At 46.3% G+C, this 16,218-nt stretch overlaps 2 protein-coding genes and 1 long non-coding RNA gene across 3 annotated transcripts; 2 read left to right on the top strand and 1 right to left on the bottom strand.

The window, feature by feature from the left end:
* The first annotated feature begins 1,833 nt into the window (after positions 1 to 1,833).
* LOC139839139 (uncharacterized) lies at positions 1,834 to 2,626 on the top strand. Its single transcript, XM_071829184.1, has 2 exons — positions 1,834 to 2,469; positions 2,561 to 2,626. The coding sequence occupies exons 1-2, from the start codon at positions 1,834 to 1,836 to the stop codon at positions 2,624 to 2,626; spliced, it is 702 nt and encodes a 233-aa protein (XP_071685285.1).
* Positions 2,627 to 2,689: 63 nt separating this feature from the next.
* LOC127294005 (F-box/FBD/LRR-repeat protein At1g13570) lies at positions 2,690 to 4,568 on the bottom strand. The gene is made up of 3 exons (XM_051323735.2): positions 3,595 to 4,568; positions 3,343 to 3,486; positions 2,690 to 3,227 (listed from the first exon to the last, which is right to left on the bottom strand). The coding sequence occupies exons 1-3, from the start codon at positions 4,498 to 4,500 to the stop codon at positions 2,862 to 2,864; spliced, it is 1,416 nt and encodes a 471-aa protein (XP_051179695.1). The 5' UTR covers positions 4,501 to 4,568; the 3' UTR covers positions 2,690 to 2,861.
* An 8,914-nt stretch (positions 4,569 to 13,482) lies between these two features.
* On the top strand, positions 13,483 to 15,370 carry LOC127294003 (uncharacterized). The gene is made up of 4 exons (XR_007846324.2): positions 13,483 to 13,770; positions 13,859 to 14,134; positions 14,223 to 14,291; positions 14,778 to 15,370. It is a non-coding gene; the product is annotated as an uncharacterized lncRNA (long non-coding RNA).
* The last annotated feature ends 848 nt before the right edge of the window (positions 15,371 to 16,218 follow it).

The following is a 16,218-nucleotide window of genomic DNA, read 5'->3' as shown; positions in this document are numbered from 1 at the left end:
AGATTGTATTTCAGTAAAGAGAATTGGACCGGGGTCCACAGTTCACTAGAGGTGTCTCTCCCATAAGACAAACAGCATGTTGGGTGAACAAATTACAGTTGGGCAATTGACAAATAAAGAGAGCATGACAATGCACATACATATCATGATGAGTATAGTGAGATTTAATTGGGCATTACGACAAAGTACATAGACCGCCATCCAACTGCATCTATGCCTAAAAAGTCCACCTTCAAGTTATCATCCGAACCCCCTCCAGTATTAAGTTGCTAACAACAGACAATTGCATTAAGTATTGCGCGTAATGTAACTAGTGACTACATCCTTGAACATAGCACTAATGTTTTATCCCTAGTGGCAACAGCACATCCATAACCTTAGAGGTTCTTGTCACCCCTCCGCATTCACGGAGACATGAACCCACTATCGAGCATAAATACTCCCTCTTGGAGTTACTAGCATCAACTTGGCGGAGCATCTACTAGTAACGGAGAGCATGCAAGATCATAAACAACACATAGATATAACTTTGATAATCAACATAACAAGTATTCTCTATTCATCGGATCCCAACAAACGCAACATATAGAATTACAGATAGATGATCTTGATCATGTTAGGCAGCTCACAAGATCCGACAATGATAGCACAATGGGGAGAAGACAACCATCTAGCTACTGCTATGGACCCATAGTCCAGGGGTAGACTACTCACACATCACACCGGAGGCGACCATGGCGGCGTAGAGTCCTCCGGGAGATGATTCCCCTCTCCGGCAGGGTGCCGGAGGCGATCTCCTGGATCCCCCGAGATGGGATCGGCGTTGGCGGCGTCTCTGGAAGGTTTTCCGTATCGTGGCTCTCGATGCGGGGTTTCGTCACGGAGGCTTTAAGTAGGCGGAAGGGCAAGTCAAGAGGCGGCACGGGGCCCACACCATAGGCCGGCGCGGCCAAGGGGGGGGGGCCGCGCCGCCCTAGGGTTTGGCCACCCCGTGGCCCCTCTTCGTCTCGTCTTCGGACTTCTGGAAGCTTCGTGGAAAAATAGGCCCCTGGGCTTTGATTTCGTCCAATTCCGAGAATATTTCCTTACTAGGATTTACGAAACCAAAAAGCAGAAATGACAAGCGGCACTTCGGCATCTTGTTAATAGGTTAGTTCCAGAAAATGCACGAATATGACATAAAGTGTGCATAAAACATGTAGATAACATCAATAATGTGGCATGGAACATAAGAAATTATCGATACGTTGGAGACGTATCAGTGTTATATGGAGAGTGGGCAATGGTGCAAACATCCGTGTATGGCGAGACCCCTGGATACCTGGAACCCCAAACTACAAACCTATTTCTGTCAAAGGAAGATGTAGATATCGATGGGTTTCAGACTTCCTCCATCCAGATGGTACCTGGAATGTGCCTAGACTGCAACTCTACTTCCTCCCTGAAGATGTGTCACTAATTCTGAAAATTAAGCCATCTAGAAGAAATGATGAAGATTTCCTAGCGTGGGAGCCAGAAAAGCGCGGCTCCTTCTCGGTACGAAGCGCATATAGAGTGGCACTAGAGAACCAAATGTTACAACAAGGATTAGAAGCGACTAGCACTAGGCCTGATGGTCACCGGCCAGACTGGAAGCTAATATGGCAGTGCCCAGTACCACCGAAGGTAAAGCACCTTGGCTGGAAAATTGCAAAGAATGCCTTGGCTACACAACAAAACAAACGACGCCGCGGCATGGAAACACCAGCAACATGCCTGATCTGTGGCCAGGAAGTAGAGGACACTTTCCATATATTCATCAGGTGTCAGCATGCTCGAAATCTCTGGTTAGCGATGAGGGAGGTTTGGAATCTGCCAGCCGACAACCTACTGATCCATACGGGGGTGGAGTGGCTGCTTCAGTTGTTGCACCAAATCACCGAAGAACAGCGAGTGATGACACTGATGGTGCTCTGGAGAATCTGGTTTGCACATAATGAAACTACACATGACAAGGCTCTACCGTCGATTGAAGGCTCCAAACGATTCTTAATGAGCTACCTGGATTCACTCTTGCTAATTAAGCAACATCCCATGGCAGATTTAGAGAAGGGGAAGATGGTGATCTCACAGGCAGGGTTCCAGCCTAACAAACACATGTGTAGAGGAGAAAAGAAGAATAAGCAGAAGTGGATGCCTCCAGCGAGGGGTGTACTGAAACTCAATGTTGATGGCTCCTATGCCAATGATTCGGCTGGAGCAGGTATAGTAATCAAAGACCACGATGGAACTGTGATCCTCACTGCTTGTTGGCAGCTTCAACATTGCATAGACTCTACAGAGGCAGAGATAGCAGCAATGGAATTGGGTATTGCCCAGGCCATGACAGTTACCACTGGCAGGTTTATGATCGAGTCAGACTGCGTGGAAGCAATTACTTTGATCAAGGAAGGCACTCCGAACCTGACGAAGTATGCTTCAAGAATTCAAGTAATTAGGGAGATGATTGGGGAAAGGGAAGTTCAAGTCGCTAAGGTTGATCGTACTAGTAACTATGTTAGTCATCTGTTAGCGAATTTAGGTAGAACTCATGGATGGACTCGTGTGTGGCTCCGTCATTTCCCCCAGGAAGTGGCTGGTGCTTTAGACATTGATTGTAATTCTACCCAAAGTTAATAAAATTCCTTTTCCCTCGAAAAAAAAAAAAAAAAACACTCCCAGATACTCACTTTGTAGTTGATACTGATATCTTCATGTACGTTCTTTCTAAAAGAACAGGCAGATATAATTGCCTAGAAACTGAACAGTACACTTGGCATGTAGAACACTATGCGATACACCAAAAAGCTTTGGATCATGCCAATATATAGACGGCCTCAGGTTCACCAGTGAAAAGGGTCGTCGACAGTAAGATCAGATGCTTTCTGGATGGTCAGCTCATTCCGAGAATTAGGGCCTAGCAGCATCACCTTACAGTCACGCCGCCATGCTAGAAGTGAGAGAGTACCCAATTTGCTTGTCATGTCAGTAGTCTTGGCCAGCGTAGTGAAGGTTTCATCATCTGCCAGAGCATAGAGAGTCCGCAGCTCCTGCGCACTTGTGAAGATGAACTTGAGGAATTCAAGTTCGCTTTGATCCCCTCTATATTCATGGACAACCATCTTCTTGACATGTGACTTGATGCATTCAACTGTAGTGATCTCCTGCCAGAACTCCGCATGGTTCCTTCCGGTGGGTTCAGTTAAAGACTGAAACATGATATCAGCAAATGACTTTTCAGTTAAAGACTGGATCATGTTTTCTGAAATCTTCCGCCTAGTAATATGAATGGGTGATTGCATGAGATATAAACTAGGATTTCACCTCGATGTGCAGTGTTTCAATGTTGGGAAAGCATCTGAGGAAGGTCACCAGCATCTCAACCTCCTGCAGGACACCAAAATTGACCTTAAAGGCCAATATTTTGATGCCTGGAACCACTGTGGCTGGGCTCGGCATCGTGCCAGGCTGCAACGGACAAACAAGAGTAAGAGATACATATAAATCATCTCTATACGCGCGCGTCACTTGCAATCCCATGTACTGAGACACTGATGGAAGGAAGGTAATGCGTACCTTGATCACATTTTCACCTATCTGCAACCTGTGAAATCTTGGCTCCAAGTAGCCGAGCACCCGCAGGGTAGGTGCAGAAGCAATCTTGAGCATCACAGTACTCCCATCACATCCACAAGGCTCAACCAGCAAGAAGAGCCGCTCCAGGAGCGGGGCGTCCACCACGGCAACCTCTTCCGCCGTGGAATTCCAGAGGGTGACGCACTGGAGTTGTTTTTTGCCGCGGAGGTGGAGAAGATTGGGCAGGGTATTGTGTCCGAAGGCGAACTGGTTCAGAACCGGACAGCAGGCGAGAATGTAGTCGAGATCCCAGTCGCTGATGGTGATCATGCACATGACGAGGTCGTGGAGGTGGGGAAAGATGTCGGCGCCGCGGGGAAGGCCGGCGGTGTCAGGGAACGTGCAGAAACCAAGGAAGAGTCGCTGGAGCGAGGCGCAGCGGAGGATGTCCACGGGGGGCCGGACGCGGTCGTCCACGGTGAGTTGGTCGATGCCGTTGGCGAGGACGAGGTCCTGGACGCCCTTGGAGGCGAGTAGGCGAGCCCACTCCGCGAGCGCACGCTCGTGGGAAGCGAACCTGCAGCGGATGATTTCTACCGTGCTGAAGGGCCCCGGGTGGTCGGCGAGGACGCGGGTGACCTCAGAGGGAAGTAGGTCCTTGTCGTTGAGGAGGAGCGGGGTCGAGCGCCATAGATGGCGCCACCTGGAAGCCAAGGTCGCGGTTCGGGCGGCGTCCTTGACGGGGAGGAGCGAGATGATGATGCGGAGGAGGTCGTCGGGGAGGGCGCTGATGCGGTCCTCCTCGTCGTCGTCGTCGTCGTCGTCGTCGTGGCCGAAGGCAGCACTTGCGACGCCATTGCGAACGCAGGGAAACCAACCCATGATTTTCTTGGCCAAGGCACCCATGGCCGGAACGGAGTGGATCAGTCGAGTGGAGATGCGGCGCCGGCGGCCGGAATGAAGCAAAGAAGGGGAAGTACAGCAGTATAGGATAGGGTTATTTTACTGGGCCAGCAAACTGTCGGAAGCGGCTTAGGATGGGCCGGTGAGGAAGCACATTGACATGCTAGCTGATTTCAAGGAAGAATATATCTTCAGTTCCAATTTGGATGAAATAATGTGAAAATTCATTTTAGATGCTGAGCACCAGTGCTCTTATCATATTAAAAAATTCTACAATTATATTTATGTGTTAAAAGAAATTATGTAATAAAATTCTAAAAGGAGCTGATGGTGTATCCCACTAATGTACAAAATCTCAATTACAAATGTTTTGTCTTCTGAACAAGAAAAAAAATGACAAAGTCTGAATTCCTTTTTGAAGAGTTGAATCGCTATACTCAGATTTACACATTTTTTTGTGTAGCCCAAAATGCATATTACTTTCACTTGAAAGTTTACATGTTTGTGGGAGACAATACTAGCTACATCATAATTTATTTTCAGATTTTTCTAAAACTTAAAAATATTATTTTTAATTACTTTTAAAAAAAAGTATCACGGGTGCCCATGTGCACCAAATCTATGTCCAAAATAATGAGTCAAATTAAAAGCTACAACGTGAACACTAACATCGAAGATCGAGAAGATAAGTATATCGACATGCTACACAAGATCAATCTTAAGAAAATTTTAAATTCCAGTTTTTACATACAATTAGTAAAATTACAAACTAACATCTTGCCCAACAAGGGACATCTTGCTAAAGACAAGCACACCACCTAGTTCAACGACTCCACAAGAATTCTTTCATGCCAGCCAACTCATCCTAGAACTGACAATTTGTCTTCCAATGACAAGTGAGACTACAATTGCTGCAAGTGGTCTCCCTTCTAGGTTTTCTTGTCAAATGACTATGCATCGGACAGATCGTTGAACCCCGACTTCATATCTTGGCTTCTCACGTGCGTTAGTTGGGCAGCCTAACTTTCGCTTCCGATCTGTAGGCTTCACACGTTCATACAATCACTTGTGAACTACATGGTCCGCAAATTCTGGACTCATATCCAGTTATCCACTATTGTCATGCTTGATCCCGTCGCTTCAGCATTGGACTCCTTCTCATCCAAGCTCATACCATCCCTCTTAACACTTACCTCTGCAAGGTTTGACTTAGTATCTAGAAAGAATGACATCAGAACATGGTAGCTATGAACAATGGCATCACCCACCTTCCCCAACTCAATAGCTGAAATGTAGAGTCAAATGACGAAAAGTCTCATATCTAATAGGGCCAGTGTTCGTATGATAGTGCGCAATGTGTTCAGGCAAGATGTCTGTAGCATTCTTTGTCCAACGCTTCATGATATTATGCTTAGGGGTCTCCTGAACACCTAAGTTTATCATCACCTTCATAATAAGAGAAAACATCAGTATTCATATAGGGATTCATGCACATGACACAAGCACACCGAGGTCTTGATTTACCTGTAAAGCATGGGCTGCATGGCAACAAAGCAAGCCCGTGCGGTTAAATTGTTCACACTCATAGTTGCATCTCCATCGACCCTAACATTACCCTCAAATGAAAACTTCGACTAGTGCTCCCTTCTCTCACTTTGCACATGCCTTGCAATATATTTTAATTTAAGCACCACCACTTCCATGACGTATGCACTGGATTCAAAGAATATTTTACTAAACAACTCCCTAGCTCAATTGGCGCCCCGACTTGTAGCACAAACCTTGCATGCACCATCTGAAAATGTAATGGAAAATTTGGTTCGTTGGCAAAAGTCCATCTATTCATAAAAATCATAAACCAACAAACATGCTAAACTGACCAATTTAGTCCTCTTCTCCTGAAAACTCTCTTAAGATTCGCGGTCAAACTATACCTTAACATATCGCTAAACGAACATGTTCAATTGATGAGCCATGTTGAACATAGCCTTCGAGTATATGGTTCGCGCTCTCACTCTGTTGACTGCTTGTATGCATTGCACAAAACCTGCCACTAAAATACGGCTTCTCCCATCGTCTGTGTACCTCTTATATCTGAGTGAAGAACATGTGATTTTGCAAACTATATTTTTCAATCAGAAAACCCCAAGCACACTCAAACTCATGTGTAGTTAGAATTTTGTTCATAATTTTGTGAAACTCATCTCTAAAACCACTATTCTTGGAATATACTGGGCCACTGCATTCCTTTGCCTTCCCAAGTACATGCCACTTGCACCAGTGATGTGTGGTGTCTGGAAGAACATCTTCAATTGCTACCTCCACTGCACGATATTGATCTGCAAAGAAACAAGCATGTTATGAGAGTGTAGTATCCGTTATTTCTGATGTAGTGCTATGAACTCAATATTAGTCCTATGAACATCGACAGTACCAGTACCACAAACAACGACAAGAAAAATGGAATTTATCCCCATACATGTAAGGATTGTCATAGGAGGTTTCCCATCCATTAGAGATACAAACTCAGTGAGGACCCATTTGAAGCTCTCAATTGTCTCATCACGCAGCAACACACCACCAAGTACTATGCTTTGGAAGTGGTTGTTTACCCCAACAAACATGCCGAAAGGCATGCATATATATATTTGTCCGGTATGTTGTATCAAAGGTTATAACATCTCTGAAGTGCTTGTATTGCATCTTGCTCCTACCATCAATCCACATCAACGCCTTCACTCGACTATCACCATCGACACGAACACTATCAATAAAATCTCGATCATGTGCCCTCATTTCCCGAAAAACTTTCATGGTATTCATGACATCATCGTCAGATTGTTCATGGTTAATCTTAGCACAAAGAGTGCGTAGGGATATCTTGTTGAAGGGAACCTTACCAAGCGCTCCGAAGAAACTGCCTATAACACAATACACCTTGTTCAGGTTTACATTGTTCTCCCTCAAGTGTCGAATAAAATATTTTGTGTACTTATCAATATTCCTATGTGAAGGCATGTTCCTCTTCTCTGCACAAGTCTAAGACAAACTATGGTTGTGGTTGCTCTTTTGGTCACTGATGTATCATCCATGACCATCTATTCTACGGAGCAGAATGCGAGCAGGGTAGTCACAACAAACTGATATGTTGTTACTTCTCTGAGGTTACTCTGAAAATGATTTATCATGCATAAAACCATGTTAAGCCCGAACCCAAAACACCTAGTATTGAACATAAAAAATGGTAGATCCATTATTACAATTGCAACACTCACCCCACAGCCACACATTATTTCCTGCACTATCTTGCTGCCAGCTGCAACATTCTTCAACCTGTGCCCATACCTAATACCAAATCCAATTTCCCAATAACATAGGTTGTAGAAGTCATATGCCTCAGAGAATGAGTCAAATTCAGTTTCCAAGGATGGATCAATCACACAGTCGGTAGTCCCCCATTCGAAAAAATTGGTAAATGAACTGAACCTGGAGGATGCCACACCATCTAATCACCTTCATGTTCACTCCATAAGCGGGGTCGTACGGAGCGTGCGAGTATCTGTCTATATTGGTGTCACATATCCAATTTAACAGTATCAAAGATTGTTTGAACTCAAGCAACATTTTTGCAGACTGAATTACTATGTAATTAGTCTACACATAGATCACTTCAATTACCTTGCAGTAGTATGCCCCATAAGAGCATTTTCAGTGTTCTAATGCTGACTTTCTTCACAACCTCACGCTTTTTAGGAACTCTTTGCAGAAATGTTCGTCCTGACGACCAATTAACAAAATCTACTTATCTACAAGAATTTTGATTTCACAAAGTGGCATGCTTAAGAACCTTCATGGCGAAGGCCATTGCGACACCAACGATGAAGAGGAAGAAAGGCATGAGAAAGTCGGCCAGGGTGCAACCGTCCCACACTGAATGATCGATCCGCTTGTAAACCCCACCGGCATCATCCACTAGTATCATCACTAATTTCAGGTGCGTATAGGGAGGGTGACAAAGCTAGTACGTACCACAATGGTGAGCCGTCTAGGCATCAAGAGCTGTCACCCTGGTGCTCTTCTTCTTCTCTAAGGATTCAGCCATATGAATCAAAAGGTGCACATAGCAAAATTCATATAATGATGACAATACTTTAAAATTCCTATAGGATTCCACTGGATCAAAAAATTAACCTGCACAAATTACTCGTTTTATCTGTCTTTTGCACAAAACACCAACTATACATGTAATGATGTGTAGCATAGAGGTCCAAATCTAGAAATTAGCAGGTTAACCCCTTCAATTTATCTTGTAACACTGCATTTACTTTTATATATTATATCAAAATTTCCCATATTATGTATGTTGTAATTTTCAGCTACTATATTTTTTAAACTTTTAAGGAAATTTTAAAAATTTCATCAAATTCGCCTGAATTTAAGAAAACTAATAAATCTTAGATCGCATCTACATGCTAAAAAACTAAACGGATGTTCTAAATTATTTGAAACTTCTGCATATCAATTTGTTAGCATGGATGCCACATAAGCATTGACGTGTGGGCCATAATTGTTAGATTTGTTATTTTGCAGCTTAATTACAATCCTAGATATGGACCTCTCCACACGGACTATATATATAGTTTGTGTTTTGTTTAGAAGACAGGTAACGTGATTAACCAGTGCCAGTAGTCTCTCCTAATTTTGCACTTCTTGTTCTTTTAACTAGTTTTGTTGAATATTAACCCCTTCAATTTATCGTGTACCACTACAGCACTTCCTTCAAACATTGTCCATCTCTGAACAATTTTTTTTAGCGCAAGGGTATTACTTTCACGAGCGTTGACACTAGGAACGACAATGTCATGCTTGTCCGTGCCAAGATGCATATTCCAGAGCTGTACCACGTCGACATCCAAGATATATTCAAGATCCGGGTAGGAATGGCTAATCTAGCAGAGGCCATCATCGACGGGTCCTACAACAACATGAAGACAAAGTTCTCACCTGACAAGCAAAACTGATGGGAGACTAAGCCACTCTCCCCCGATGCACCTCGAGTATGCAGCAAAAGACGGGTACGTGAGCTACGAGTTGTACCGTAGGATTCTTTCCCTCGAGTTGTAATTATGTAGAAATAAAAGTGTATGTGTCTCTATTCTATGGTGACCACTAGTACTGGTTCAGAATGTAATTTAGCAAATTATGTATGAAGCTTTCAGAAATACTCATGGTGGTCATGGGTATGCGAAAAAACATACAATACTACAAAAGGTGACCATTCGATTGGTAAAATTCTCATGCTAATTCGCATCGGATCCTTACCACTACTACTACGGTCAGGAAATGGTCAAACACACGCGCAAACACGAGCAAGAACATTAGTACATCATCTGCACAATGGGCCATAAATGTATCCTCTCCTCTCGGGCAGAGCAGATATGGCAGGGGTCACATTGTAGTGGATAACTTGAGCATGTACGGTAGGGGTCACGTCGGAGTGGAGAACTTGAGCAGGTACGCTAATGCAGAGCCTCTCTGATAAACCATGCGTAGCGATCTCGGGAACATGCGCACCATGAGGCGTGTGAGATCCACGCTTTCAAGTTCATCAGGTGAACAAAATTTCATTAACTCATAATGCACACGACAAACATTATACACATTTGATAATACAACACCTACAGTTTACTCATCCAACCCACCGGAGAGAAAATCAAATAACAGCGAGCTCAGACGGTTATCACCTGAGAGCAGATACGGTAGGGGTCACATCGGAGTGGAGAACTTGAGCACGTACAGTAGTACGGCAGAGAGCGTCGACTCGGTTATCACCCCAGACACGGGCTGTGGATTTTTCGTGCACTGTCACCAAAGTCTAATAATTCACTCGTCCAGATATCCGTCAATCTTGTTCGGCCAGCCAGCAATAATGCATCGCCTGTGCTTCTTCCCTAATAAATCTTATGCAGATGAGTTTGACGAACTGTATTCAAAATTGTAAAATATGAGCGTTCATAATACCAAATTCATATACTGTACACAATACTTAATATGTCTCATGTGCACCGTTAGGGCTATGGTGTTGGGGAGTGAAAGAGCAGGAAAACTTGCTACGTAGTAGTACATAGTGTAGCACATCTACTCATATGACCCAGTACAGATACGAAAGTCAAAATGTGACGACTCCAAGCTTAGATCCATTTGGTCTACTCATCTTTACTATTAAATTGAAGATTAATATGGAATCTTGACCACTTCAGTAGTACTGTATCCTCCCTCCCGAAACCCCCTCCCTCCCGAAACCCTAACCGCCTCCCGCCGCCGCCACCGGTGGCGCCGCCGGTCAAAGACCGCGGGGCGTGGCGGCGGTGGCCTTTCCTCGTGGCGCGCAGATGATGGCAGTCGGGGTCTTCCCTCGACGCTGCAGCGGCGGCCCCCCGACTCACGTGTGGATGGCTGGGCGGCGGCGGTCGGACGCGGATGGCTAGGCGGCGGCGGCCAGACTTGATCCGTGCTGCGGCTCCCCCACCTCCCGTCGGTGCCACACCGGTGGTGGCTGGTGGTGGGCGGCGATCTGCGCCATCCCCTCCGGCTCTCGCTGGTGCGTGGTGATGATCTCGGGTTTCTCCCGCGGCACGAGGTCACCCGGGGCAGCAGCCTTGGGTTCGACGGTGGAGGCGACCCTCTTCTTCGCTAGAGATGGCCGGTCTGCGGATGGTGGTGTCGGGTCTTTTCGATCTGTCACCGCGTACCGGCGGTGAGGTGGAGAGGCATGGAAGCCGACGACGGCTGATATCGCCGGTGGAGGGCTGGCGTTCGGCTGCTGCGTTGCCCAGGGCGTGTGCGGTGTCTCCGGACAACGCGGTCTGCGCTTGGTGTCTCCGGCGGCAGCTGTGCCAGCCTGCGATGGTCACCGGCGTGAGGGCCCGACCTGAATAAAGGCGGCGGTCCTATCGATCTGGCTGGGGTGTTGAGTTCTGGAAGGCGCCGCTGGCAAATGTAACAGTGCTTTTTTGCGTGGAGTTTGCTGGATCAGTGGTATTCAGTCGTGCGCACCCATGCTTTTATTTCGGTCGATTGGTTCTGGAGGGAGCGGCACGAAGCTCTGGTCTGTGTTAGCATCAAGTGACATTTTGGTCCAGGATGTAGTCAGATGAAGGGAATAACATGAAGGCCGCAGCGGAGGACTAGCTAAGGGAGGTTCAAGTCTCCGCGTTGTTGAGAGACTTGCTTGGTGTCCCGGGATTCGCAGCAGTGATATGGAAGTGGGGACGGCAGCACAGGTGAAGTTCAGCGTCCTACCTTTCAGAGTGAAAACGCAAGGTCTGGCCTTAACTGGTTGTTCCTGGCAATGATCTTGTTGGAGGCATTGTTTTGAGAGCGGGGACTATCTTCAGGGTGAAAACCTAAGATCATTGGTCGGGCGACGACGGCGCTGGTGCACCGTTTCCTTCTAGGAGGCGTCGTTTTTGGAGATGTTGTATTTCGGGTGTTTTCTCGGTGCTGGTTGTATTGCTGTTGCTAAGCGTAGGATGCTATAGCGGGACTTTTGTTTCTTAGTTTTTTTTTGGCTGTGTGCATCCGTACTGCTATTAGGGTGTTGCGTTGTTGCAGAGGTTGGGTGTAAATATTCCCTTTATTAAAAAAAATCTTTGCTATTAAATTGGAATAGGTGGCTGGCTGGTGTCACAAACGGATCAAATAGTATTTTTTAAGTAGGCCCAACACCCTAAAATCCTTATTGAACCGTACCTTAGTCCTAGGTAAGAAAACGATCGATGGTCTGAGGCCCGTGTTTCATGATCCAAAGAGTTCAGATTATTAATTACTATCCGGCTCCCTCCTTTCGAAAGATGTGTGCCACACGAGAAGCCCTCCTTTCGAAAGATGATCCTCCTTTGCTCCCGGATCACATCTTGCATGTGAACCATTGTGTGTATGTGCATGCATGCATCTAGACAGTATGCCCATGGATATACCACATGTTTTTTAGATATACGCCATGATTTTTTTACTACCTAGCTAGATGGATCTGCTCGTTCTTGCTAGCTTGCTACGCTCCATCTTCCCTCTAACACTCTTTTCACGGGAAACAACGAACAAATCGAGCCACACATTCTTTATGTATATCCAAAAAGAATTGAGTACACGCACAACTTACTTGAAAACGTTATTTACAAAACCAATACACGATTCGTACATGTAAAGGAAACCAGCAGCAACAAATAAAACGCGTGTCCAATATGCACGACTCCTCGCGGTTCGGTCGTTAGTCGACAAAGAAAAAAAGTAGTCCTATGTATTCCCGGCTGTTTTGCTTGCCGTGATCCATTGTAACGGCCCCGGGTAGCACCCCTATTAGATTTTGGTTGTTCTTTTCTTTTTGCGCATCATCATGGCATATGCATCATATCATCCATGTTTTTATTAAATAAAACTATTTTATAAACCCTCCCTTATCTTTCAGTTTAAACAAAGCCCTAATCTCCCCCTCTCATAATCTCTATTTTATAATTAATTTTGTTCAACAATTAATTTTGAAATAAAAATGTGTTTTGTTTTGGGTTACAAGTAACTTAAATATTTGAAAACTAGTTTTGAATCTCACTCTCCTTCCTCAGTATTCAAAACAGAATATAATCTATATTCAAATGGGTTTCCAAAATACAAGAGAAAACCTCCTCCTCCCTGGGCCTCTCTCTCCCTGGCCCGTCATCCTCTCTCCCTTCCCTCTCCCCCCCGGCGGCCCGCCCCCTTCTTCTCCTCCGGCCCGCTCCTCTCCAGCCCAACCTCTCTCGTTTCGGCCCGTACCCCTTCGCCAGGAAAAAGAAACCCCTCCACGTCGCCCTTGTCGCCTTCCTCCTCCACGAGATCGGCGTGAGGCAGTGGTCCTCCCTCGTCGCTGTCTCGCACCACCACCTGCTCCCTCCCTCTCCTTTTTATCCCCTCTGGAAACCCTAGCTTCCCTCCCCATCTCCCGTCTTCGCGCCGCCACCCTCTTCCCCCTCCCCTTTTATTTCTTCTCTGCAAACCACCGAGAGCCTCCGCCACCGGCCGCCGTTGGCCCCGTCGCTACGGACCTTCCCTCGCCGTTCTGAGGGCACCATCGGGTGCGCCTCGTCTTACTCTACCTCATGCTGCAAGGAATCGACCCCGGGCCCCTCAATTTGACGCCAAATCGCGGTTCCCTTCTCCGACTCCGGCGGCGTCTGTCGTCGATTCTGGCGCCGTTCGCCCACCTCCGGCCATGCCGACCCCTTCTCGAGCTTCAGGGTAACCCCGCGCACCCCCTGGACACCCTCTTCTCTTCCTTTGCTTCCTATCTTGATTCTCACCGTGGTGCCGACCGCCGCCTCCGCAGGTCTCTGACGTCGGCAGCCCTCCGGTGAGCCCCTCCACGCGCCACCGTCTCCATCTTGTCCGCGCCGCCAAGGCGTACCCCCGACGGTCATCGACGCCTCCTGGAACCAGCTACATCACCCGCACGCGCCGTGCCGTCTTGCAGATGGTCACCGCCGTCCCGCGCGGCATCCCTCCGTCGAACACGTTCCGTGCAGCCGCGCAAGCTTCGCCACGGTGTCAGCCACGCTGGCATCGCGGGCCCCTTCGTCAGTCTCTGTGGCTCAACTTTGTTTCGGTGAGAAGTTTCCCAGATCCAGATCCTTTCCAGTTTTGCACAAAGCCCCCTGCGCGTTTTGCTAACCAACCCGCGGTCCTTTCCTCAGATCCAGCCAACGTCCATGTCAGCAGCGCCCGGGCCCGCGCGTCAGTGACCCAGGCTGTCTTCCCCTTCGGTGAGAAACGTCCTAGGCCCTTTTCCGTTTTTCTGAAAATTGCAGGAAATGTATAATTCTTGCATGAATCATATCTTTTGAACCGTAACTCGAAATACAAAGTATTTTATATGAAAATTGATCAGAAAAATGTGCTGAACATTAATAGGCCATTCATATGATTGTTTGCATCTCGCATCATGTCGCGCGTTGATAGTTATGCATGTTCACCTCACATATATGCGGAGTATTTTGGATTTCCAACTAGGATTTCCCCGCTCCGTTTAACTTTGAAGTAGCTCATCCTTGCCATGCTATGCCATGCTAACCAACACTTAAATTTGCCGGTAGAAATGCAACTCCAAACCTAATTTGATTGTCCGGGGTTCCGACTCCGATTAATATGGATAAGTTGCACCGCATCATCCTTGCCATGTCATGCATATCATCTTGAGCATGCTGGTTCTTTATCCGTAGTAGTAAGATTGCATACGTTGTGTGTTTCAGCATTTGCTTCTTCTCGGATAGGATCACGAAGTGTTAATGTGAGATACGTCGAGTTCTCCGACAAGTTCTTCTGCAGCTTTCACAGGCGAGCCCACCCCTTCACCTATTTTACTTTTACATGCTCTTTTGATCTATTGCTATCCTTATGTTGCGATTCTGTTGTGTCACGTGTCCTATCCACCTGTTACCTATATGTCCGAGATACACCTCCTCGCCCTACCTATTGTTTGTTGTTTGCCAGCTTTGCGAGTCGTAGGCGAGTTTAGGGTCTTGTTGATATCTCGAGATGTTCGGGATATCTTGTTGGGAAGTTGACACATGTACCACCTTTTGAAAATGATGTTGATAACTTTTGCTACAACTAAAATTGCTAAGGGATAATAACATTGCAGAGGCATCTGTGAGCTCCTTTGCGAAAGCATTGGAACTTTGACTCGCTAATGTCCCCTAGGACCCGAGTTCTTGTTATCTGTTCCGAGATTGAGCGCTCTACCCATGCGTGGGGACGATTATTGGGACCCCCCCTCACCCATTACCTTTTCTCAAGTCAGTTGAAAAGGGGGCCACAACCTTGGTTTTATTTGCCTATGCCATGTATGCCATGCTTTACTTATTGTTGCCTTCGGGTGTTTACTTCCTGTTGCCTTCGGGTGTTTATATTCTGTACTGTACCCCGCAGGACGTTTAGCAAAAGCGTGTGGTTCGCACGCCTAGCCGCCGTCGCAAACCCTGAGTCCGCTTCGGATTACGGCCGGATTTCGTTACGGGTAGCTTAGTCGGGTGGCCCCCCTAGACTTTCTTGTTGAACTGGGAACGGTCTTGTTGTGAGACATCCACCTGTCGTAAGTGGGTCGAGCATGCGTATGGTTACATTTGGGCAACCCCTGCAGGGTGTACATCTTATCGATAAGCCGCGTCCGCGGTTATGGACGACTTGGAATTGTACAGCTTGATCATAGAACAACTTACACCTTATTTCCTGTTGCTAATAGCTTGCTAATAAAACTCTTTCAAAAGTGTGTGTGCCTTTGCAATACCTCTTGGCGAAGGGGGATCGCATTGGCTGGGTTATGTTTGTGTAGTATTTATCTGTTACCTTGTGCGCTCTTGTGGTGACCCAGCGTACCACTGCATGGTGTAGTACACAAGTCGTTGACATAACACAAGTGAAACACCGTTCCACTCATATTACATACCTCAGAGTGGTACAACAGAAACATATGCGAGTCCAAGGTATGTCTATAGAAGTACACATGAGCTGTTTACATAAGATCAACACAACCTCCTACTTTACAGTGAGGTAAAACTTCAAATAAAGCTCCAGAAGAACGACTCGTAGTCTAATTTGTTGCTAACTCCAGCTTAAGAGCTAACTGGCTTGCTATAGAAATCTAGCTACTTAGGTGCTAGGATTAGGGAAAGGTTCCCTTCTATTACTAGT

This window comes from Lolium perenne, chromosome 4, assembly GCF_019359855.2.
Source record: "Lolium perenne isolate Kyuss_39 chromosome 4, Kyuss_2.0, whole genome shotgun sequence".
Classification (NCBI taxonomy): Eukaryota; Viridiplantae; Streptophyta; class Magnoliopsida; order Poales; family Poaceae; genus Lolium; species Lolium perenne.
The sequence above is the reverse complement of the archived record's forward strand: the minus strand, read 5'-3'. Positions and strand labels throughout refer to the sequence as shown.

Excerpts from the sequence above, each read along its gene's own strand:
- LOC139839139 (XM_071829184.1), top strand. The coding sequence starts at position 1,834 with ATGAGGGAGGTTTGGAATCTGCCAGCCGACAACCTACTGATCCATACG. Across the intron at positions 2,470-2,560 it reads AGTATGCTTCAAGAATTCAA|GTAGAACTCATGGATGGACT; the intron begins GTAATTAGGGAG and ends TAGCGAATTTAG.
- LOC127294005 (XM_051323735.2), bottom strand. The coding sequence starts at position 4,500 with ATGGGTGCCTTGGCCAAGAAAATCATGGGTTGGTTTCCCTGCGTTCGC. Across the intron at positions 3,487-3,594 it reads TAGGTGAAAATGTGATCAAG|CCTGGCACGATGCCGAGCCC; the intron begins GTACGCATTACC and ends TGTCCGTTGCAG. Across the intron at positions 3,228-3,342 it reads TTGAAACACTGCACATCGAG|TCTTTAACTGAACCCACCGG; the intron begins GTGAAATCCTAG and ends ATCATGTTTCAG.